This window comes from Herpailurus yagouaroundi, unplaced genomic scaffold (genome assembly GCF_014898765.1).
Source record: "Herpailurus yagouaroundi ecotype Mexico unplaced genomic scaffold, PumYag 67700, whole genome shotgun sequence".
NCBI lineage: Eukaryota > Metazoa > Chordata > Mammalia > Carnivora > Felidae > Herpailurus > Herpailurus yagouaroundi.
The window spans coordinates 3,895,979-3,920,631 of record NW_024420499.1 but is presented as its reverse complement, the minus strand read 5'-3'; the positions used below and the strand labels follow the sequence as shown (position 1 = coordinate 3,920,631).

The window sequence follows — 24,653 nt, the reverse complement described above, 5'->3', positions numbered from 1 at the left end:
AACCACATATCAGAGGGTAAGCAAATATTCTTTCAAGTGCTTATAAATTCTAAGTTGTCTTCCTTTTCACAGTAGATAAATCTTGCTGTCTCCAATCCAATATATGATTACACCTTATAACTTTACCATCGGTTTATACATGATTGTAGAAAATCCATGTTGAATTTTCATCGTAGGCTGAGGTCCTTTGAGGTAATAGTCTATTAGTAGGCTCCCTATCTACCTCAGGAGCTTTGTCCTCAAGAAATGAAAATTCTTTTTAGGATTAGCTTGAGCCAGCATACCCAAAGGCATAAACAAAAAACAAATACACACACAAAACAAAACATAAAAAGACATCTGTAATAGTACTTTCCAACAGAAGTGAATGTTATGAAAGCCATATGTGTAACTTTAAATTTTCTAGTAGCCACTTTGAAAAAAAGTAAAAAGAAATAGGTGAAATTAATTTTAATACTATTTTATTTAACTCAATGTATTCAAGATATTACTATGTCGACCTATAACCAACATAAAGGGAAATATTTTTCATCAAGGAAATATTTTACAATTCTTTCATGTTCCATATTCAACGTCTGGTGTATACTTTATACTTACAACCCATCTCAATTCAGACTAGCCACACTGTGACTGTTCATTAGCCATGGAGAGCTGGTGGCTGCCATCTTGGACAGCACAGACCTATATCATAGTTCAATGATTTTTAAACTTGAGCCTCAACCAGAATCACCTGAAAGGCTTGTTATAACACGTTGTTAGACCCCACTCCCAGATCTATGATTCATTGGTGTGGATAGAGCCCAAGGGTTTGCTTTTCTAACAAGTCCCTTGATGATGCTGATGAGGCTGGCCTGGGGACAACACTTTGAGAACCATGGCTACAGTTCTTTCACAATTGTGCTTTGGAACGTTTTACCCGGCATTAACATGAATGATCAAGAACCGGTCCTAGATACCACAGGTGTTGTTATTTTTGGTGGTGTTATTGCCATTTTTAACATTGCAAATCACCATTTACCTGTTGGTTAAGACTGAATAATTATTTCTGTTGATGAATATCCCTTAGCTCTGCATGCCTGTTACTCTCTGAGTGCTTCTTTCCAGGAGGATGAACAGGGGAGCAACATTTTTGGGCTTGCTTGTACTTAGTGAGTATTTGCAGAGCTGTATTAATACCATATCCATACGCATGCTCTGATCCTCAGGCACAACATAGCCTGTTTCTGGTCGACAAAATATCAATCAACAGGTTGACAAGCTGCCCGGTACAAATTGAAGGCTTTATAGCATTTAAAAAAAATATTCATTGATTTCAAGAGCATTGAACTTTCACATATTAAATGACTAGCCCACTGTTTCTGAGCCCAGTGGAAAATAACAAGATTTTGAAAATTTCATGATGTTAAAAAAATTTTTCTTGTCATGATGTTTCAAACCGTGGCTTGAATTCACCTTCGAATGTGGGCAGAACTGATCACCAAATTGTAGATGGTTCTTCTGTTCAGTTGTAAAAGGTGCAGTTTCTTCCTAGCTCATTTCCCTTTTCTCATTTCTGAAGAAAAACAACGAGGCGTTAATACCTGGTCTTTAAACTTTGTTTTTTGTCACAAGAGTACAAAAACAGCGTCAGAGCCTCCTTTGGCTCCTCCTGTGTCCGAAGAAGAAGACGAAGAAGAGGAAGAAGAAGAAGACGACAATGAGCCCCCGCCGGTTATTGCGCCAAGACCAGAGCATACGAAATCAGTAAGCCACAAATGACTGTTTTCTAAATGATTCAGAAGATGCCCTTTGGAGCAATCGTAAAGTCAGAATCTAGTTAACCAACTAATACCTATTGAGGATCCACTGTGTTCCCAGAACTAGAATACAAGATACAACCTTGGCTGAAGTTGCTATTTGAGGATACAGGATAGTACGTGACAACTAGAGAATGATACTGAACAATGTACAAAGAAGCGCTAAGTTATAAAATTGCTGCAGATGTTAAATTAGAGAAGGAAATCCATGTGAATTAAGTAGGAAGAATTGCCTAAGCAGAGACACTGAGACCAGAATTAGCTCAGGATATGTGAGGACCTCAAAGGACTGGGTCCTGTGAGCTTCCAAGGGCAGCGTGTTTGAAGCAACTTAAAGTTCTTTTTTTAATAATCGATCACTTGTCTTTAAAAACTTATTGGGGGTAGGGGTTGGGATGGGGAGGAGGGGTGAATAGGCAGAGCACAGAGGATTTTTAGCTAGTGACAAAACTCCATCACCATAATGATGGATACATGTCATTATACATTTGTCCACACCTGTAGAATGTATACACTAAGAGTGAACCAGATATAAACTATTGACTTTGGGTGATTATGACATGTCAGTGTAAGTTCATCAGTTGTAACAAATGTCCCACTCTGATGGAGGGGGTGGTGTTGGTGATAAGGGAGGCTGTGACGTTTGTGGGGGGTGGGGGTAGATGGGAAATCTGTACCTTCCGCTCGACTTTGCTGTGAACCAAAATCTGCTTTAAGATTTCATCTTAATCCAAAAAAGAAAACCTCACAGAAACGTTAGCATCTTGACTTCATATTCTTTCCTTGACCTACTGTTTTCATCGTAGAACTTTTTTTCTTGTCTTTAAGATCTACACTCGTTCTGTGCTTGAATCCATTGCTTCACCAGCAGCACCAAATAAAGAGGTCGCACCACCTTCTGCGGAGAATGCCAATTCCAGTACTTTGTATAGAAACACAGATCGGCAAAGGAAAAAATCCAAGATGACAGATGAGGAGATCCTAGAGAAGCTAAGTGAGTTTTTCTTTTTGCCATCATTACTTTCTTCATGGGATGGCTTCTCAAAAAACGTTTAAACTGAAAAACTGATCCTTTAAAAGTTTGGGCCTGTTTGCATAAACTCCAGGCCCCCTGAAGTCAAAAGATGTAAAGTTTGGCACTTGCTGTGTATTCCAGATCACTCCTTCCCCCACACTCCAAATCTGACAGAAGCTAAATATTTTCACTTGAAAAGATCAATTAAGGTGATAACTTGCCATAATGAATCAAACAATAAGCTTTATTTTAAGATGACACTCCCAAAAGGAATAAAATAATCTGGTGACATCTTTTGATCATCGCCCAAGGTCTCCCAACTGATCTGTCATGATAAGTAAGTCAGCCTCAAAGCCCAACACAGTCAATCAAACCAGCAGCCACAATAATACAGCCTCTTCCCTTAATTTAGGCGCATTTCTATGTGGAGAAGGGGGCAGGGCCAGCAAATGCTAGCAACCCTCCCACCCACAGTGTCATTTTTGGGTACCTACTTGTGCATATACACTGACTCCAGTTTGACAAAACAGTCCTCTTTCGGTGAGCTTTCTGGGTCAAGGAGGTCTAAGTAAAATGCATTGTCTGCGGAGAAGAGTCACAGGTCTGTGAAGCACATTCGTTAAGCTCATACTACAAAAACATCTAACAAATTTCTACTTATAGGCAATTGGTGCCCCCAGTGTCACTAACTCCTACTCATCCTTCAAAACCCAACTCAAAAGTTGCCTCCTCAGGAAAGCCTTCTGTGCTTCTCCCAGTCTGAGTTAAGGCCCCTCTTCTTTGCTGCCTTTATGGCAACAAGTCACACCGTACTCGTCCAATCTTTCACTTAGGCTGTGAGCTCCTCAAGGGAAGACACTGTGTCTCCCTTTCCTGTATGTCCAGCTCCTAATAAAGTGCTTAGAACATAAAGGGACTTAACAAATACTTTTTGAGTGAATGAATGAAAAAATGAGCAAAAAGTGTACCTTTACTGAGTTCCTACTTGCCTGTTCCATGCAAGAATTTTTGGAGGGAAGCATAGAAAAGCAATTTCCTGCTATCGAGAAACTTACAATTTGATTTGGACGATAAGATTCGATAATGTGATACAATTAGAGTGTAGGAAGCCTTCTTGTTCATGCAAATTTCCATCTAAAAAGCCTCAGAAAAGAAAGAGAGCAGTGCCAGCTATAGGCCACAGGGAGACTCTGCAGAGAGGGTTGTGGGGCCGTTTTGCCTTTCCAGGAAATACTTGGCAACATGTGGAGACCTGTTTATAGTCACAACACAAGAAGTGCTCTATCTAGTAGATAGAGGCGAAGGAGGCTTCCAAAATCTCTACAATGCTAAGGACAAGCCCCCCTCCTTGCCCCTCTGCAACAAAGAATTATTCAGCCCAGAAGGTCAGCAGTGTTGAAGTTGAGACATTCTGAGCTAGAGGTGTTTGGAAAGGCAGAGTTTCGGGTTGCAGCTGGCACTGAGCATTTGGAGCTGGAATCACTCGGCTTCAGCCAACTGACTTTACTATACGTGATTAAATATGCCTGTAGTGCTAATACCTACTATTTGCCATACTAACAATAGTAATAACTCCCATTTATGGAGCAGTCTCTGTGCTGGCCACTTTACATACATCAGAACGTTTACTTTTCTTAATAAGCCCTTGTGGTAGATTTCAACATCCTTATTTTACAGATCAGTGAGAGTCAGCCTCAAAAAGAGGCTAAAGCGACCAAGTCACCAAACTAATGAGTGGCAGAGCCAGAGTCTGAACTCAAATCTGTTTACCTTCAAAGGTTACAACTCGTTCTGTTACCCACTTTGCTGCTGTGCATCCCTACTGTCTGTATATGTAAAAGGGAAGGAAAAAGAAATAATTGCCTGGGTAATTTCAGTTCAGTTATTCAGACTGTTAACCTCAACTCCCCCCCCCACCCCATTTTGTACACAGAGACATGACCTGTGAGATTTGATCAGACTTTTAAAATCTAACAGCATCGCTTTAGTAAAAATGACTGTTACCGGCATTTGTTTCAAATCTTAATTGATTTATTATAATTAAAATGCATTTTTGGTTTTTTTTACATTCAGTGACAGAGAAACAAGCATTCTTCTCTTGGGCCAAAATCCTGCAGTATTTGCACACTGCAATGGCCCCTGAGCTCGGGCCTTCCTTTTTTTTTTTTTTTTTTTTTTAATTTTGTAATGTTTATTTATTTTTGAGAGAGAGACAGAGTGCGAGCAGGGAGGGACAGAGAGAGAGGGAGACACAGAATCTGAAGCAGGCTCCAGGCTCCGAGCCGTCAGCACAGAACCCGATGCGGGGCTCAAACCCACCAACCACGAAATCACGACCTGAGCTGAAGTCAGACGCTTAACTGACCGAACCACCCAGGTGCCCCTGGTCTTTTCCATTGGTCGTTTATTCTGCCCTGCACTGAGCAACGTGATGAAGAGGGGAAGACTACATTTGATTAAGAATTAAGTGTTTTCTCCTCTGTTGGAGAATGCTCGGGCCTCGAGAGACTCGTTTTCTCTTGAGCCACTGGACCACCGATGACTGCCGGCCCTACCTTGTGCTTCCAGATATTGGCTGGGAGAACCTGTAGAAAAATGGCGGGGGGGAGGGTACTTTTCACGGAGTGGGTCCAGGCTGAGCTATTCTGCAAAGTCTGCAAAGTGGGGTCTTTCTTGCTTCTGTTGCACCATTGCCCTCTGTGTACCCCCTCTCTGCCATGTGCTTGCTGTATGACTTTAGACGATTTATTGAACCCCTCCAAGCCTCAGTTTCTTATCTGTCAAAAACCATAACTACATTTCAGGACTGTGTCTATCAGATGAATTTTATGTAGCTCAACTATGACTAAGAGGAAAATATTGGAGCCAGAAATGACCAGCCCATTGCTTGTGTTACTTTGGGCAAGTTATTTAACTTTCCTTGACCTCTTATTCCTCTCCTCACAACCCCCCCCCTCCCGCCAAAAATAGGGGTTGTAATAAAAAATAGCGTTATAATAATTAAATGAGAATAATGCATGTAAAAACCTCAGCAACAGTACCTGGTACACAGTAGGAGCTCAATAAATGGCAATTACTATTTTATTACATGAGTATAAAGCCTTGATAAGACAATAGGACAGGCTTTGGAATGAATCATAAGGAAGTCTAAGTTCTAGGCCCACACTCGCTGTGTGGCTTCAGGCAAATCACTCAACCCCTCTGAATTTTAGTTTCTTCATTTGAAAAATGGAGGTACGGGCGCCTGGGTGGCTCAGGTGGTTGGGCATCCAACTCTTGATTTTGGCTCAGATCATGATCCAGGATCATGGGATCTATCAAGCCCCACATCAGTCTCCACGCTGAGCATGGACCCTGCTTAAGATTCTCTCTCTCCCCCCTCGGCCCCTCTCCGCCACTCACATGCTCTCTCTCACTCTCTAAAATGAAAAAAAAAATATCTACGATTTCTAAAAAGAAAAATGGCAGCAATAATAGTACGAATGTGACAGGGATTTTGTGAGGACTAAACAAGGTAAAGTATGTACGACGCCAAGCACAAGAAAGAGTAGGATATAACTCTGATGTTTTTTGCAAAATGAGAGCAACCGGATTTTGTGACACGAAAAATTGGAGCGTGAGGTCTTCCAGCGGGACAGAATGTTTGAAACCAGAAATAATCCAAGACGTGTGGTCCCTATGCAGCAGTCACTGGGGGACCTTGGGATCAGGCCCCTGTTGGAGCTTCGGGAAGGAGTAAAGGACCCTGTGCTGAGAAGCCAAGGAGAGGAGGAAGGCAGACAGAGCGCTGGAGGAATAACCCACAGCCCATCCCAGAGCAGACCCCGCCATAAGCACGGGGAAGTAGGGAGAGCAGGCTCAGGGATCCAGTGACTGTGAGGTGGGCAGCACAGACCACAGAGCCGCCCAGCTATTCCTCTTCGGCGCAGATGCTGATTGTGGGGGCCAGACCATGGGATCATTAGTAGCTGAAACAAACAGATCAACTTTCAGTTTTACACAGACAGATAGCCTGGGTCTGGCTTGTTCGTTGTGGTCTGTCTGAATCTGTTGGAAACTAAAGAAACCCCTACATGTTAGAAGTTCCAAAAGGCGCTGTCAGCGAAAATGTGCAACGCAGGAAATTTGTCTCGGGCCCCATAAGTCACCTCCGCTTCTTGTCCCTCCCCTTCTCCCGCACCGCCCGCCCAAGACTTTTCTATCCCCTCAGAAAGGACTAATAGTAATTTCGAGAATTCTTTTGCTTTTTTCTCAGGAATCAAAACCTTCGGTCTGTAAGGGGCTAATAATCTTTTCATGGTTGGAGTTCAACTTAGCTTAATATGTAGGAAAATACATTGATCGGCTTTCCTGCCACTGAAACCACATCACGGAACCGATTTTCAAATACTACTATTTAGCGATTTCTTAAATCCTTATACTTTACAATGAATAGTTTGTGTCTTATTTAAGAATTTGCCCTGGCAGGAAATTGTTCTGGTCTTGCTCTCAGGGGTTTTGTTTTTTTTTTTTCCTCCTTTTTGATTTTGAGTAGCTGATTTTCGTCACTTTTCCCCCCCTATTGTGTCACAGTGGGCTTTTTCCCCTTTCCTTAGTGTAATGTATAAAAAAGCAAATTACAGTGGCTCTGATGAAAGAGGTCACTTGAAAAGCTTGTGTTGTGACTCGGAATCGTAAACAAGACCTCCTGTGTACTTGCCTGACATCAGTAGATGGCAGCACGCGCTCTCCTGTGAATGGTAATGGGTGTGGAGAAGCCATTTTATCTGAATAGCAGTTCAGAAGCAGGAGCTCATCAAAATGGTTGTCTTTTGGTAAATCCTCATGAAAGGATTTATTTCCAGTTTGTTTTTTTTTTTACTCTGCATACCAAGGAAATAAAGGTTGAGTAATTTACTACCATAAAACCTCATTAACCAAACCCTGCCAATTGAAATTGGTCATAATTCAGAAAGCGGCTTGGGCTGAAGCTTATTTGCTTTTTGTTCAGTCTATGGAAAAGAGTTTGCTCAGCAACTTAATAGTATAACTTTTTTAGAAGACTATAAACTCCTAAATAAAATGATGGTTTCAAGTGATTTTGAAATTATCATTTCATTCAAAAGAAAAAAAAAAAAAAAGCAAACGTCCAGGCCCTTATCCATTAATTGCTGACTTGAATAAGGATAATTAGTTCTCAATGATGTAGAGATCTGTAAAACAATTTGAAATGTGAAGTGGCGATTCAGAAACTGTTAAATTGGTGGCATTCTATAGCAATAAATCAAGTAAAATACCTTCTCCAGCCCCTGTCTTAAAATATGGGGCAATTTCAAAAGGAAATTCCCAACTTTATTTGAGTTTACTTCAACAGACATCTATTGAGCAACTAGTGTATTTCTCACACAACATTATATAAGGAGGTACTGAGGGTAGAGAAATGAATGAGCGATGACTCTTGTTCTTAAGATACAGTCTATAAGGGGACATCAGATACATAGAGATGGATACGTGGTGTATTAGGTGTAGAGAAACAGACTAAGTGCAAAAAGAGAGACCGAAAGAGAGAGAGAAGGTACAGTACTAGAGAGAAGCGGAATTATTAATGTTATTCAAAACAAGTCAGGGAAGGCTTCCTAGAAGAGGCGCCATCAAAGCTGAATTGAAGCATGAAAATTGGAACTTGAAATTTAAGAACATTCCAGGCAGGAGGCTAGCATGTGTAGAAGGTATGAAGGCACATGCCTGGGAATGCTAACTTATTCAATGTCACTTGAATATAGAATTAGTAGGTGGGCGGTAGGATTGCAGTCTTAAGAGAGGAAGCTCAACTGGAAAGCAGGAGCATGAGTTGCAATTTGGCATGGTCAAAACATGAGGTTCTAGTGGTGAAGTGGGGAAGAGGAGACTGGAAAATGAAGCAAGAATCAGATATGAAGAGCCTTGTACCCCATACCAAGGAGTTTGAGGTTTACCCTGGAGGTGTCAGGGGAGTGTCTAGGACCCATGAACCAGGGAATCACATGATCGGTTTTGCATTTAGAGCCTCCTGCCAGAGAGAGGTGTGGAGCCTGGACTGGAGTATGAAGAGGCTGACGGTTGGGAGTACATTTAGGAGGCTGTTGCCATAGCCTGCCCAACCAGAACAGTAGTAATGAGGAGGGTCCACATTGCATAGGTATCTTCTTTTGAGAGAGAGAGAGAGATCGAGAGCAGGGGAGGGACGGAGAAGGAGTTATATAGAGGATCCCAAGCAGGCTCCACACCATTAGCAAGGAGCCCGGCACTGGGCTCGATCTCACGAAATGTGAGATCATGATCTGAGCCAAAACCAAGAGCTGGACGCTTAACCTACTGAGCCACCCAGGTGCCACTGAAAAGGTATCTAGAAGGTAAACAGACATAGTCTCAAGACTCAGTGGACAACTGCATTGGGGGAGTGGAGGTGAGGGATGAGTCAGAGATGACTTCCGGGTTTCTGACTCAGGCTACTGAGTAGACAGATGGTAGTACCACGGACTGAGATGAGAAATGCAAGAGAAAAAGAATTAGAACAGCTCACACACTGTCTATGTCTTATTTAACTTCACTGAAACATGGAGCTCTATTATAAAAAACAAACCTCCACCACCACCACCACCACCACCAATAAACCTAACAGCTTGATGAGCAGTCCATGGCTGAAACTTTTTTTTTTCAAGGTATACCATCTACTGGTAGGTCTGAATTTACATGGGGTGTTGTTTGTAGCACACAGTTTAGCACTTGAACGCACACTTTCTTGTTCTCATTAATTTAGTCAACAAATATCTGTTCAGTGGTGGCCATTGATCTAGGCACTGAAGTTACAGGGATGAAAAGACAAAGGTTCCTGCCCTCAAGAAGGAACATGGAAGTCTCATTAGAAGGATCAGAGGAGAATTCACAAAATAGGATGGCTTTGAAATAATGTTTAAATAATAAATAGGAATTCATGGGTTCGCTAGGAAAGGGAAAGGGGAAGCATCTGCAGAGACCTAAGCCTTGGATAGTGATACCATTACTAGGGTGTAAAGTAGGAGGGATGGAGAGTGGAATTCTATGTGGTCAGTCTGGTTAGATAGGAGTTAGATGGTGTTAGACGGTAAAGAGCCCTCTGTGCCAGACTGAGATTTGAATTTGATTATGTAGCAAGGAGAAACTTTTGAGGAATTATAAGTAAGAGTGAAATCATTCTGAAGTAGGGTGACCATACATCTCAGTCTATCCAGGACAAACTTAGTTAGTGAATTATATGGTCACCCTGTTCCAAAAGCATTGCGGAAGATAATTAGAGAAGGTAGCATGGAAGATAATTAGAGAAGGTAGCATTTCGAAGTAGGTAATGACTAGTGCAATTGTTTGGGCAAGAGATGTTAAGCGCCTGAACAGTGGCAGTGGCCATGGGCGTGAAGAGGAAGGAATGAATAAGAGTAACAATTAGGAGGTAGAGTCTATAGATCTTCTCTTGATTAGTTCATGGTGTAAATCTTATCTTACTGACTCTACACTTCTTTGGAACAGGGGCCATATTAGTAAGATATAATTCAAAGGTAACAATAATGATATGTTTGCTTAAAAGAAAAAAAAAAAAAACGAAGGGAGAGCCAGAGGCATGCAAATAAATTATTCCCTTCAAGGTAGTCTGCTTGAGAAGCTGAACCCATATTCCCACGGTGCTGCTATGGCCCAGAATTTTTCTGCACCCATTTGAACACCATTTGAAGAATCAGTGGTACTTCCTTCGGATTTATTCCGAGTGGTGGCAAATATTCATCCTCTGAGTACTAAATTTGATATTTTGAAATAACAAAACCAATATTTTCTCCCAGAGTCAAAACATGATAAATTAATGGTTTTTTTTTTTTTTCCTGGGTGGTTTATAACCTTCCTCTACAGTGTTTGGAACAATCCGTAGAAACACAAGGTAGATTGATGGTTGCCTGGGGATGGGTTGGGAAACCAGGGCAGGGGGATGAAGAGTGCTAACAGGTACAAGGTTCCATTTTGGGGATGACCAGAATGTTCTAAAATTAGATCCTGGTGAAATTTAATAAATTTGTCCAACTCAAAAAATTTACTGAAAACCATTGAATGGCACACTTAACTTTTTCCTGTTTTAAAAAAATGTTTTACACTGTTTTTGCTGCATCCCACATAATTTGGTAGGTTGTGTTTAATTTTAATTTGGTTCAAACTATTTTTACATTTCTCTTGAGGTATCTCCCTTCACACAAGTCTTATTTAAATACCTTGGGATTCTCTAGTCATCTTTCTGTTCACTGAACTTTTATTTGCATCCATTATGATTAAAAAAGGCATTTTGTATGATTTCAATCTTTTAAAATGCAGTAAGACTTGTTGCCTAACATACGATCTATCCTGGAGAATGTTCCATGTGCACTTGAGAAGAATGTGTACTCTGCCATTGTTGGGTGAAGTGTTCTGTATCCGTATGAGCTCCAGTCAATCTATAGTGTTGTTCACTATTTCCTCGTTGATCTTCTCTCTGGTTATTCAATCCATTATGGAAAGTGAGCTATTAATTAAAGTCGCTGACCAGCATCGTGTTGCTGTCGATACCCCCTTTCGTTGCTGTCAGTGTTTGCTTCGTATGTTTGGGAGCACTGGTGAAATCATATTCGAGTAAAGTTGTTGCAAAATGTCTGGAGTGCAAGTAGGGCCCTGGGTTTGGGAATGTAGATTTTCCAAAACCATGAGTCTCATTACTTTGTGATTAGACTTTGTTCTTTATGAGCCCATCACCCTTATCACAGTACTGGGAACATAATAATTGCTCAATAGAGATTTGTCCAGAAGAACTGGATGTGATGTAGCTCTCAATTTTACTCCAGTTCAGAGAAGATTGTGATTCTATTAAATAGTGCACACAAATCCTTAGATTTTTTTATCTCCTAGTCTACCATCTCCTTTTATGGGAACTTTTTATAAATGTTGAGTTGTGTCCAGTCCTTTTTGTTTCCCAAACATCATCATTTTTGAATATAAAAGCAGCATGGGTTATTACAACTACTTTAATTAATGTATTACTGTGTATTACTTTAATAAAATGTATTATTACCCATGTAAATTACAGAAATTACATGGGAATATCACTCCAATGTTTTGTCATGGACTCGGGCATTGTAATTTTCAGTATGAAATGAAGGGAGATAAACCAATTTAAATCTTTCTCTCTCTCTTCCTCTCTCCCCCCACCCCAAACACAGGAAGCATTGTGAGTGTTGGTGACCCAAAGAAAAAATACACAAGATTTGAAAAAATAGGTCAAGGGTAAGTGATTGTTATTTGAAATATCAAAAGATAAGCACCAGAGACATACCTTCGCATTCAATAGCAGCCTAGCTTATATTCCTGTTCTGCATTCTCAATATTGGGCTTTCTAGCTGACAGACTGACTGTTAATTAACCTAAGAATACACCCTGCTGGAATCCGCAGGAATATTGGGCCAACAATGAAGTGTTTAGGGACATTTGAATCCCATATGGTTAGAAGATTCAAACTGATTTCTCTGGAAAAGTAGTAGAGGCATAGAAACCCTCTAACTTGTGTGAAAACCCCCTTCCTGCCTGTCCCCCCCTACATCTGTATGGATGTTATGCTTAAGATCCTGTTTCATTGTCCAATTGTTAAGGGCCAGAGTGGAGGTAGGGAAGGTCCTTACTGAGTAGTCCAGAGGCAGGCAGAGTTGACTGCTCAAGTAAGAAGGAAACAGATTAATCATTCCTAAATGAGATGGAGTACATCATTTTCACTTAGTATGCTTGTTAAGAATAAAGATCTCTAGGCCCTACCGCCAGAGATTTGATTCAGAAGTCTGGAGTGGGACCCAAGAATCTGAACTTTGGGGAAGTTCCTCAGGAAATCCTGATCATCAGCTAGACAAGGGGACCCACGGGGCCGAATCATTCACCAGAGCTAAAGGTAGGAGTCATCGGTTCTATAAACTGACTCTAACTAGGCATGTTTCTCAGACCTCAATGTGAAACTGATCATGAGGGCCCGAGTAGGCTACAAATGTGTGCAACGGGGAAACGTTTTGTTTAAAGACAAATGAAGTGCTCTTAAGACAGGTCCTTAAATGGGGGATGGGACAAGATATTTAGATGCATCAACTACTCTACGCCGCCAGGAGCCCAGATGGTACATCTCCAGAGGTCTCCTGGCTAAGAAGGAAGGGATACTGCTAATGTGCCCACAAAATTATGCTAGCCCTGCAGCCAGCGGAGTCTCTTTTCTTCACGTACTTTGCTGCTTTTCCTTGGACTCTTACGTTCAGAAAATTATATATTGTACAGAAGCTTGACGAATTTTCACGATTTTTATCCTTTATTTCTTTTTTTTCCTCCTAGCTTCTGTACTAAAGTTTCTTTTGAAATTGCCAACTTATCTCAGGAAATAAGGGAAAGCGTTCGTTAGATATTTTGGCTAGGAGGTAAGAAGGGCACTTGTGGGGAATGTGCCTGATGGGAATCAAGGTAAGAAAACCATAAGAGGGAGACAGAAACTCAGGGAAAAATATATGGCCATGGTTGTTCTTCCAGTGGAAACCATAACACGGCTGTATTCGAAGTTTCTAGAGGCCAAAATACATACCTATGTGTGCTTTTGCTTCTTTGTCATTTGATATCACTGGTATTCTCTGTTGCTCATTAAAAAAGGACTTTTGTGGACTCTAGCGAAGCCCGTCACCTGTCCAGTCAAATAGTATTTCTGCCCCTCACTCTAGGACAGTGCTGTCCGAATAGAACTTTCTACGATGATGGAGATGTTCTATATTTGTGCTGTCCTATACAGTAGCGGTAGCATGTATGGCTGTGGAGCACTTGTAATGGGTCTAAGGCAAATAAGAAACTATATTAATTTAATTTAATTTCTTTGTTTATTACTTGTTCATTGAGCGCCAACTATGTGCCAGGTACTTTTCTAAGCACTAGAGAAACAGAGCTAGGTAATGATGTGAGCCCTCAAGGAACTTACAGTCTATAGCTGTAAATGCCTAACAGAGGGTTACATAGGGTGCAAGGAAGAAGACATTAAGACAAGTCTACTCACCTCACCGAAGTGCAGGGCAGGGCTGGCTTCTATAGCCATTATTTCCTACCTGGAGAGAGAGGCGGGCAGAGAGGGAGGGAGACCCAGAATCCGAAGCGGGCTCCAGGCTCTGAGCTGTCAGCACAGAGCCCGATGCGAGCTTGAACCCACCAATCGTGACATCGTGACATGAGCCGAAGTTGGACACTTAACTGACTAAGCACCCAGGTGCCCCAAAAGTTGCCTTTTAGATTTTATTATAATCCGGTTGGGGTTTTGGTGGAGCTAACAATAGGAAGGGATACACAATCCACAGAGAAGCAGCATTTCTGATCTTTGCTGTTCAGTATGGTAAGCATGTGACTGTGGAGCATTTGAAATGTGGCTAGTCCAAACTGAGATATGCTGCAAGTACGAAATACGTGTTCATTTCAAAAACTTAGCATGAAAAAAGGGTGCAAAATATCTCAGTAATAAATTACATTTTGGTTGCCTGTTGAGATGGTATTTTACATGCCTTGTGTTAAGTACGGTGTATTCTTAAAATTAATTTTATCTTTGAAACTTTTTAGAATATAGCTCCCCCCATATTTAAAATACGGCTCACATTATATTTCTAACGGGCAGCTCTGCTCTAGTTGCAGATTTAAATAGGAGCTATTTGTTTATTTATTCAAAAATCAGGGTTGGTTTTTTTTTTTTTAGCTGTCTTTTGGGGAGTGGGAAGTGGAAGATGTTATAATTCTGTTTTTCTTGCTCTTTCCCACTGAGACCCAACTGAGCCAAAAAAAAAAAAAAAAGCATTGAATTTAAAAAAGAAAAAAGTAGGAGATGGTTTCGAATATCTCCCAGATACCAGGTAATGAAGCAAGACTGATTTCGCCAAGAACAAACGTGAGGCTGCCAAGGAACTTTGCATACTCCAAAGACATTTCCCCTCCTAGTTATTTATGCTGCTGACCTCTGAAGGTGCAAAAGGAAAGTTCTGTATTTCTGCCTAACTTTGTAAATCCTCTGTAATCCAAAGTGAAAAGTCAAATCCCGCTTGCCACCGCGGAAAGGTCTGTTTTAAATTCCCAGCCAGTTCATCATTTTAAAGAATGTCGAACCCAGTAGATTGTTCACTCATATGCCCAATTAAACTTTTAAATACATCCTTAGAGGGTAGGAGGTCATTTTATTCCTCCTTTTGTCTCCTTGGGCGTCTATCACAGTGTTTTTGTACTTTAGTAGCCCCCCTCAAAAAGAAGAAAAGAGGAAACCATTTTGTACAATTTTGGTCAACGGCAAGAGTTTCCTTGGCCAACGTCAAAGACGTACAGAGCTTCTCCCGTCTGCCTCCCCCATCTCTCTGGATCTGTTTTTGCCTCAATAAATATTTGTGGAACAAACAAGGAAATGTTTGTTCTTTTTAGCTCTCCTTTTCCTCCGTCCTCTGTGCTTTCATATGTCCATATATGTCCATCTTGTTCTTTCGGTCCTCTGTCTCTCCCTCTCTCTGTCTCCATGTGTCTCTACCTCTTTTTTCTTGTGATAACTCGTTCTGATTCCTTATTCTTTGGGTTTTTGTGTGTGTTGCGCGTCTGCCTTTTTCGTTCATGTTGGCTTCATCTTCCGCTGCCCATTTTCCAAACCCAAATGGTAGTAATATAAAATCAAGATGTGTTTCTAAATGGCTTTTAAGATAGAAGTAACTTACGATAGAAATAACCAGAATCTATTCATTTGCTGTGATTTCAGCTTGTATTTAATTGACTAATTTTGGTTTTTCATTTTTAGTAGATTTGTGTTCTCCGTTCTTCGTTTTTCAAGTGAATGAGCAAAATATGGATTTATTTCTCACTAGACCAAAAAAAGAAAACCACTTAAATTAATTTTCCTTTTACTTAAATTGCTCTCAATGGATTTTTTTTTTTCCCATGAATGATTGGCCTGAGTTAGACAAATGCATCTCTGCTCTCAGTATATAGGGTTTTTATTTTCTTTTCATTAAGCCTGGTTTTTTTTTTTTTTTTAACTTGTTTTTGCTTTACCTGTTATAACGGTGAAATTCAAACCTGTGTCAGGAATCATTTGGTACTAGGAATAATCAGCCCCAGTATTCCAGTTTCAGTCAGCTCCAGGGAACACAGCAGCTTACCCCTGGGAGCCGGATTTGAGAAGAACCTCTCCATTAATCACCCTCATCTACTTGGAAAACTGAATTTTTCCAGTATGGGCTTCTGCCATTATTTCACCAGGTTTCTGTGAAGGCTAAAAATGACATTATTTCACCAGGTTTCTGTGAAAAGTGTTCTGTCATTGGCCACCAAATCTGGGTGTTTTGAGCAGATGTATGTGAAGTGTAGAAAAAGAAAAGAAAGGAAAGACAAGAGGCCGGGCACCTTCCAAATTACCATTAACAGCATGAGTCTGTCAGAAATCTATCCGGTGAAGACTGCAGAATCTTCACTCTGTGGGATAGTTAATTAAAAGAACTTGTTTAGCAAAGGGGGTGGAGCGAGACAAGAAAATCAAATATTTAGTTTCAGTCAACAGCTATCACTGGCGAGGCTGTGGAATTCTCGAAGAGGCAGCAGCCGTGTCCCTACACAGGGCTGAATTTAGTAACACCAACAACTGTCCTCACAGGTTCCTCATTAACGTATTTGAATTTGTTTTTATGGCCTTTTCCTCAACGAGAGTGCACTGAGAGGCAGACCCCCTTTCTCTCTCGGTTTCACGTTTGCTCTCTCTTCACTGTAGTAGACACACATTTTTGAGGACACAACTCAGAGGCGGTTTGGGTCCAGTTTAACACATGACCTTTCCAATTCAGTGAATTTTTCCCGAGTGCGGACTACACATGACGCAAGGAACAGAACACAGTAGTTGAGACCCGGGTTCTGAGAGTCACGGTGACCTCTGTGTTCACCGCCTTTCTGAACATCTGACGGGGCAAAAAGGAGAGTTGGATCAAGGAATGAGCAGGGACCCCCTCACCTCCCTCCCAAACGTGTGTACTTTTCGCCCACAATTTTATCCACATGTTTTTCTTCACCGCCCTCTCCCCCACAGACCTCTCCCTGGCTGCCTTGGCCCTCACTGATGTTTTCTGTCTTCAGGCCTGAATCTTACAGCATACATGTATACAACACTCATATCTGAGCTTGCCTCGCCACGTAAAATCGCTTGAAACTGGGAAAACCACGGAGGAGCGAAGGGATGGTTTGGGGAAACCTTGAAGAAAAACAAAGAGCCCAGATTCTGAGCTCAGAAGTCTGTAGGCCAATTAGTTAATTTCCGAAAACATCAGTGTTGTCGTTCGTAGCACACAGAAGGCCCATACCTCATAAGGTCGTGAGATGCGAAAAAGGGAAGGCACTTAAAATTTTTTGTAATGGTTATTTGTTTTTGAGAGACAGAGAGACAGAACATGAGCAGGGAAGGGGCAGAGAGAGAGAGAGAGAGAGAGAGAGAGACCCAGAATCGGAAGCAGGCTCCAGGCTCCAAGCTGTCAGCACCAAGCCCGACGCGGGGCTCGAACTCATGAACCACGCGATCATGACCTGAGCTGAAGTCGTGCGCTTAATGGACTGAGCCACCCAGGCGTCCCGGGAAGGCGTTTAAAGTACTTAGTGCAACACATGACACATAGGGAAGTGCTCACTAAATGTTAGGTATTATTAGAGGTGAAAGGTGCACCCACGGCTACTGTTCTGTACAGCAGAATACACTGAGGAGTGCTACATAATTACAAAGAGCTATGGGGACATGTGGATGGAGAGGAGGGACAAATCCTTTCCAGCCAGGGAGAGGGGATAAGGAAGGATCCTTAGAGAAGGGTGCATTGGAATAGTGACTTGAGAAGGTATAGGATTTAACAAGTGGGGATTATGGGCAGTTCGGTTGGGGAAGGAAACCAAATGAACACCGGCTTCGGGCTGTGGTATCGCTAGGCCCTGCAGCGGTGTCTGGCATAAAAGAAATCCTTAGCCACTGTTTGGTGACTGCGTATCAAAAAGACCAAAAGGGGCAATCAGCAGCACCAGTCTCATGGACAGTCAAACGTCCAGTTTGACCGGGGAGTTAACAAGAAATCATGCTAAAAAGATCTGTCCGGACTGTGTTATCAAACAAAGTGAGAGATACAAGATGCACTGTAATGTGTATTCGTTTGGGTAGTTTTTTTAAGTACGTTGTACTTGGACATGGTGTAACCCTCTGAAGATTCACAAGAGTAGGCAGTGAAAAGTCAACGTCCCTCCAACCCTTGTGCCTTCGCCTCCATCTTACCTTGTATAGAGGAAACCTCCGGAAAGAATTTGTTACTGGTTTCCTAGGTAAAACTCTCATACACTCTCTAAGCACACACACGCACACACACACGCACACACACAAATACACGTACTCATACATCATGTATGCTTGGATAAAAGGTCACACCATGACATAATTTTTTTTTTAATTATTTATTATTATTGAGAGAGAAAGAGAAAGCACGTGAGCGGGGAAGGGGCAAAGAGGGGTGGGGGAGGGAAAGGAACCAGAGTGGAGACTGTGCTGACAGCAGAGGGCCCAATGTTAGGCTCGAACTCATGAACTATGAGATCATGACCTGGGCTGAAGCTAGCCGCTTAACTGACGGAGCCACCCAGGCACCCCCAATGACATAATTTTTAAAAACAGTTTTTTTACTTATCTGAACATGTAAACTGTTAGATACACAAATGGTGAGTGTCTATTTATGATGTTTAACTTGCTAATCACTCTTATTTATATATTTCAAACCACACATTATATGGGGCACCTGGGTGGCCCTGTCAATTAAGCATCCAACTCCGTCTCAGCTCAGGTCTTGATCTCAGGGTCACGAGTTCGAGTGCCGCGTTGACCTCCACGTTGGGTATAAAGCCTACTTGAAAAACCAGACAAACCCTCCACACACACATTATATAAAATAATGTTTACATTGGGAGACATTTTTCTACTCTCGCATTTCCTGAGTATAATTCAAAATCTTAATGTGCATCTTTAACATCATTGTTTTTGTAATCACTAGAGCCCTGCTTTGAGTCACCCAGCAGCTATCCAAGTACATCATCTGAATCTCCTCTAACATCTTTAGATGCAATATTTTTGAATCCACTGCTATTGTGTCCCTGGATATTTTATTTCTGGTTGCAGTTACCCACCCATATAACATTTACATGATTGTTTTGCAGGTGTATATTTAGATCTTCACATCGTAACTCTCCGTGATACCACTTTTTATTTTATTTTTTTAGGTTTATTTATGTACTTAGAGCTCCCTGGGGAGGGAGCGAGCAGAGAAACAGAGAACCCCAAGCAGGCTCCACACTGCCAGTGCAGAGCCCAGTGTGGGGCTCAAACTCATGAATCATGAGATCATGACCTGAGCCAAAATCTAGAGTTTCTAACTTGCACAAGAGTAGAGAGAATTCTACAAAAACCTCCATATTCTTATTGGCCCAATCCAATAGTTATCAATATTTGAATATAATCACAATGCCATGGTAACACCAACACAATTCAGCAATCCCTTGATATCATCTAAAAGCCAGTCTACTCTCAGAGTTCCCCAGTTGTCTCAAAAATGCAGTTTTTATAGTTGATTCATTCAAATTAGCATCCAGAAAAGATCCACATATCGTGTCTCTTAAATCTCCGTGCTTTAAAGCATTTCCCCTTTTTCCATTCCCACTGATGGATTGACTAAATTAGTCATTGTCTTGTAGAATGTACCACTTTCTGGATTTGTCTGTTAGTTTCATTCAATGTCCTTTAACTTGCTCATCTATTGCCTGTATTTCCTATCAGTGGAAGTTAGTCCTCAAAGCTTAATAAGATTCAAGTTCAACCTTTGGCAACATTCCTTCATAGGTCGGTTCTATGTATTTCATATTATATCAGAAGGCACACAGTGTCTGATCATCCCATTTTTCAGTGATGAATAGATTGACCAGAAGGGTCAGTTGCGGGGGGCACCTGGGTGGCTCAGTTGGTTGAGCATCTGACTCTTGGTTTTAGCTCAGGTCATGATGTCAGGGTCGTGGGATCGAGCTCCTCATTGGGCTCTGTGATGAGTGTGGAGCCTGCTTGAGATTTTCTCTCTCCCTGTGCTCCTCTCCCCCACTCACACGTGCTCTCTCTCAAATAAATAAATAAATAAATAAATAAATAAATAAATAAGAACAGTCAGTGGGGACTCCCTGTCCCGTCTAATGCAAAGTTCTTCATCAGCCTTTCATCTAATGGTTTCATCTATTGATGACTGTACTGCCCAAATCAATTATTAAATGAAGGATTACAAAATTGTGTTTTTATTTGTTTAAGTTTATTTATTTTGAGAGAGACAGTGCAAGTGGGAGAGGGGCAGAGAGAGAGCCAGCACAGAGCCCGATGCAGGGCTCGAACCCACAAAGCTGTGAGATCATGACCTGAGCCAAAACCAAGAGTTGGACACTTAACTGACTGAGCCACCCAGGTGCCCCCAGATCGTGATTTTCTAAAACTATCATACCTTCGACATTTTATTACCTGCAGTGCTTTTGTTGAAAAGAACTTTACCTCATCAGCTGGTGGTCTTTGGTTACTCTGAAATATAGTTCATACAGGCAAATCAAGTTAAATGCTTAAGTTTTAATTGCCAATTTCAGTGTAAGGAGTTGGTACCTGAGTTACTTCCAGAAGCGTCCTATGAGGGGTGTTTTGATTTTAAGTGAGAGAAGGAAGCATTTTCTTTTATGAAAAAAATTTTATAAGCTCACTGGCCTTTATATACTGAATCCATTTCAGTCAGTTGTATTCACTGTTGTATTTGATGTTCCAACTCTCCTATCGTTGGCTAATGGGTGCCCTTTTCACTGCATTAATTTTGAAAATGACCTTTACAAAGCTTGTTTATGACATCCAACACTTGCAGTTCTGATCATACCTTCAGAAATAATTTATTTACATCCTTTCTTTCCAATTCTGACAGATATTCTCTATGAGTATCCAAACTGGCATTGATTGAGACTATTTCAACCTAAGGTGTCAATCCCAAATAGTACTTTATGGATAAAAACAAATGAAAATGAAGAATGACCATATTACAAGAGAGATTTTATAAGGATTTGAATATAAGGCAATTCCCCTTTTTCCTGAGGAAAAAACTGGGGGGAGCGGATACCATACCTTGTATTTGGGCACATGTGGTACACATCTGTGTGTATTTGTGCATGTACACATGTGTTTGTTGTAGGTATATTTTTAACGCAGGTGGTAACATGTTATAAACCTCCTATTTTGTTCTTTGCCTGTGTCTTAGAGATGGTTTCGTATCAGTACCTCATTCTTTTTAACAGATGTGGTGTTTTTTTTTCTGGATGTACCATAATATAGTTAATCAGCGCCTCATCAATAGACGCTTAGTTTTGTTTCCAGTATTTTGCTCACATAAACAAGGCTTCAGTGAAGATCTTCACAAAGAAGCCATTTCATACATATGCAAATCGATCATTAGGTTAAACTACTGAAAGTGGAATTGTTACATGAAAGGATACTTTCTTTATAAATTTTTTAATGTTTATTTTTGAGAGAGAGAGAGAGAGAGAGACAGCGTGCAAGTGGGGGAGGGGCAGAGAGAGGGAGACACAGAACCCGAAGCAGGCTCCAGGCTCTGAGGTGTCAGCACAGAACCCAACATGGAGCTTGAACCCAGAGGTGTGAGGTCATGAGATGTGAGATCCTGATCTGAGCCGAAGTCAGATGCTTAACTGACTGAGCTACCCAGGCGCCCCACGAAGGGATACTTTTAATGGCCAAGTTGCCCCCCACCATAGAGGTTGTTCCATGTGACATGCTGACTAACAATGTACAGGAGTGCCTGTTGGCCCACACCCTACCACCGCAGCCCCGTTAATTTATTTGGGAATCTAGGATTATAATAAAAACTCATACACACACTGATTTCCCAAAGGGAGAACGTTTAAGAAGGGGCTCTAGGGGGCACCTGGGTGGCTCAGTCGGTTAGGTGTCCGACTTCAGCTCAGGTCATGATCTCGCAGTCTGTGGGTTCAAGGCCCACGTCGGGCTCTGTGCCGACAGCTCAGAGCCTGGAGCCTGCTTCGGATTCTGTTGTCTCCCTCTCTCTCTGCCCATCCCCCACTCATGCTCTGTCTGTCTGTATATGGCAAACAAAAGGCTATATTGAAGGATCCACTGACCAACAGAATCTGTGTCTGTATGATGCCAAAGTACCTCGGTGGTATACCGCGTCTCTTTGTAGATTACACGAACCCCGCAGCTAAATTTGTCAGAAAGCGACCATGGCAGCACTGCTTGAAACTGATTTCCTCCTGTGAATAAGGACATTTGGCCACAGGGATTTTGTCCAACGTCTGGATCTTTGCCAATCATATAATTTTTTTTTTAATTTTTTTTTCAACGTTTATTTATTTTTTTTTGGGGGGACAGAGAGAGACAGAGCATGAACGGGGGAGGGGCAGAGAGAGAGGGAGACACAGAATCAGAAACAGGCTCCAGGCTCCGAGCCATCAGCCCAGAGCCTGACGCGGGGCTCGAACCCACGGACCGCGAGATCGTGACCTGGCTGAAGTCGGACGCCCAACCGACTGCGCCACCCAGGCGCCCCAATATAATTTTATGGAATGATATGATCAAGCCATCAGTAATTGCAGATAAACCTCTTCTCTCGTTGTTTTGCAAGACTTCAGTCCCTGTTCCCCTCAACTCATTTTCATTTTAAGGCTTGAGAAAGTAAATATATCATGTTAGGCCTTTCTCAGACTAATCTTCGCTACCCAGTGAGGAGCCCTCTTCTTCTCCTCTGACATAAAGTTCCCATATGGAAGATGAATCGTTTTGAAGCTTGTTTCTTAGAGGACTTGATGAATAACAGCTTGTTTAGAGAACCTGACAAAGGGGCGTAAAGCATAGAACTCAGGGATAAGTGCTGAGAATAAAACCTCTGACTTGTTTTGCTTTGTTCAAGAAACTATGCGCAAGAGCATAAGTGGTGTCTAGTGTGCTTACCCAAGCGATTCTTTGGGTAGGACCACCCAAAGCAGAAAAGTATTTGCTTCCTCATCGGATCTGTTTTGGGCTATACAAGGTAGCGCACAGCTAGGAGGCACTAAATAGATGTCGTCTGAGCTTTATAATAGCCTTTGTGATGAAGGAGATTGGGAATACATTAGCATTTGTGAAGAACAATGTTTATAGAGCACTGGAAGATGCTCTTTGTTCTACTTATTGCTCTTAAATGCACTGTGTTGTGTGCTGTCCCTTGTAAAGAAGGATGATGCCACTCAATCAGCCACCATTAGCAGGGCTTACACTTTGTTTTTTTTCCAGCCATAGTAATGAGCTTGTATGAAGCCGCCGGCTCCCCTTTCCCTTGTCTCGGCCGCCTTGAAACCAATGGCGTGCACTGTGTGAAACAGCTGGTTAGGCTTCATGTTGGCCTTTCCAGGGATTAAAGCCTGTAACTGTGGCCTCATTATCACTAGACTGTAACACATGGAGCTCCCTGGCCCCACACCCGTAATGTGTTACAGCTCTATTTAAAATTAGATGACCACGGATACTCTGGGGACCGTCATGCCCTAGCGAAGGAACAGAAAATTCCCTGTTCCAATCTATAATTCTACTAAGTAAAGACTGGACCACCTGGTCCCGGCTCCATTCTGGGTACTTAGAAAGGTCCTTTGACAACATGATCTGTACAAAACTTTACGGTGGTTGTTTTTTTTTTTTTTTAATTTAGTGATACATTTTTAAGAGGCAAACTACACAAAAGGAAACACTGGAACCCCCTCTGAAAGAGCTGTTGCCTGAGTGGTGACACTGTTCATCACCATTCCTGAACACAACAGGGCATGTGCCTCAACCAAATGAGTAGATGTACGGTAGTATTGGACCATATGATATCTAGGTATTTTTATGACAGGTGCATTAGTATAGCAAGATAAGGGCCTACATGTAGTAACTGTGTTTTGAATACTCAGCAGAACAGAAAGTCCTGCCCTAAGAACTAGCCCACTCTTGGCCACATGAGCAATCTTAATGGAGTCTGAAAACAAAAGAACCATCTCCTATTGTTATGCCAAAGGAATCAAACCAAGTTGTGCAGGGGCAAACTAAATGGCTTACAGAGGGGGCATGCGGACTAAGTTAAGCAGGAAATTAGAGGCAAGAGAAATATTTTAGGGAGGCACTTTCACATAGTAGATACAAGGCCAGACTTTAGGAAGTACCACGCTTGCCCTTAGCTTTGATGTAGAAAAGCTAAAGATCTGTAATGGAACATGAAATGGTAGTTAAGAGCGTGGACTATGGAGTCCAACTAATGCATTTGTGAGTTCAGCTGCTGACAAACTGTGTAACCTTGGGCAGGTTACTTAGCATTCCCTAGTTCCAGGTTCCTCATTTGTAAAATTGTATAGGGTGAGCAGCGAGATCACCCATTTGTAGAGAGCAAGCAGAGTGTAAGGTTCAATAAACAAGATGGCCTTTTCTAGCAGCAGAAGTAGGAGTAGATGTAAAAAAACAACCATCCTTGGGGCACCTGGGTGGCTCAATCGGTTAAGCGTCTGACTTCAGCTTGGGTCATGATCTGGTGATTCACAGGTTCACGTCCCATGTCAGGTTCTGTGCTGACAGCTCGGAGCCCGGAGCCTGCTTCAAATTCTGCGTCTCCCTCTCTCTCTCTCTCTCTCTGCCCCTCCTCTGTTCACGCCCTGTCTCTCTCTCTCTCTCTCTCTCTCTCTCTCAAAAATAAATA

At 41.8% G+C, this 24,653-nt stretch overlaps 1 protein-coding gene across 16 annotated transcripts in view; it reads left to right on the top strand.

The window, feature by feature from the left end:
- The window catches only part of PAK3 (p21 (RAC1) activated kinase 3), a 252,325-nt gene that overhangs the window by 196,411 nt on the left and 31,261 nt on the right, over positions 1 to 24,653 (top strand). For all 16 annotated transcript variants that reach the window (XM_040468414.1, XM_040468412.1, XM_040468407.1 and 13 more), the window contains 3 exons: positions 1,612 to 1,743; positions 2,625 to 2,790; positions 12,039 to 12,102. In XM_040468414.1, coding sequence (XP_040324348.1) covers positions 1,612 to 1,743; positions 2,625 to 2,790; positions 12,039 to 12,102 — 362 coding nt within the window. The remainder of the gene's footprint in view (positions 1 to 1,611; positions 1,744 to 2,624; positions 2,791 to 12,038; positions 12,103 to 24,653) is intronic.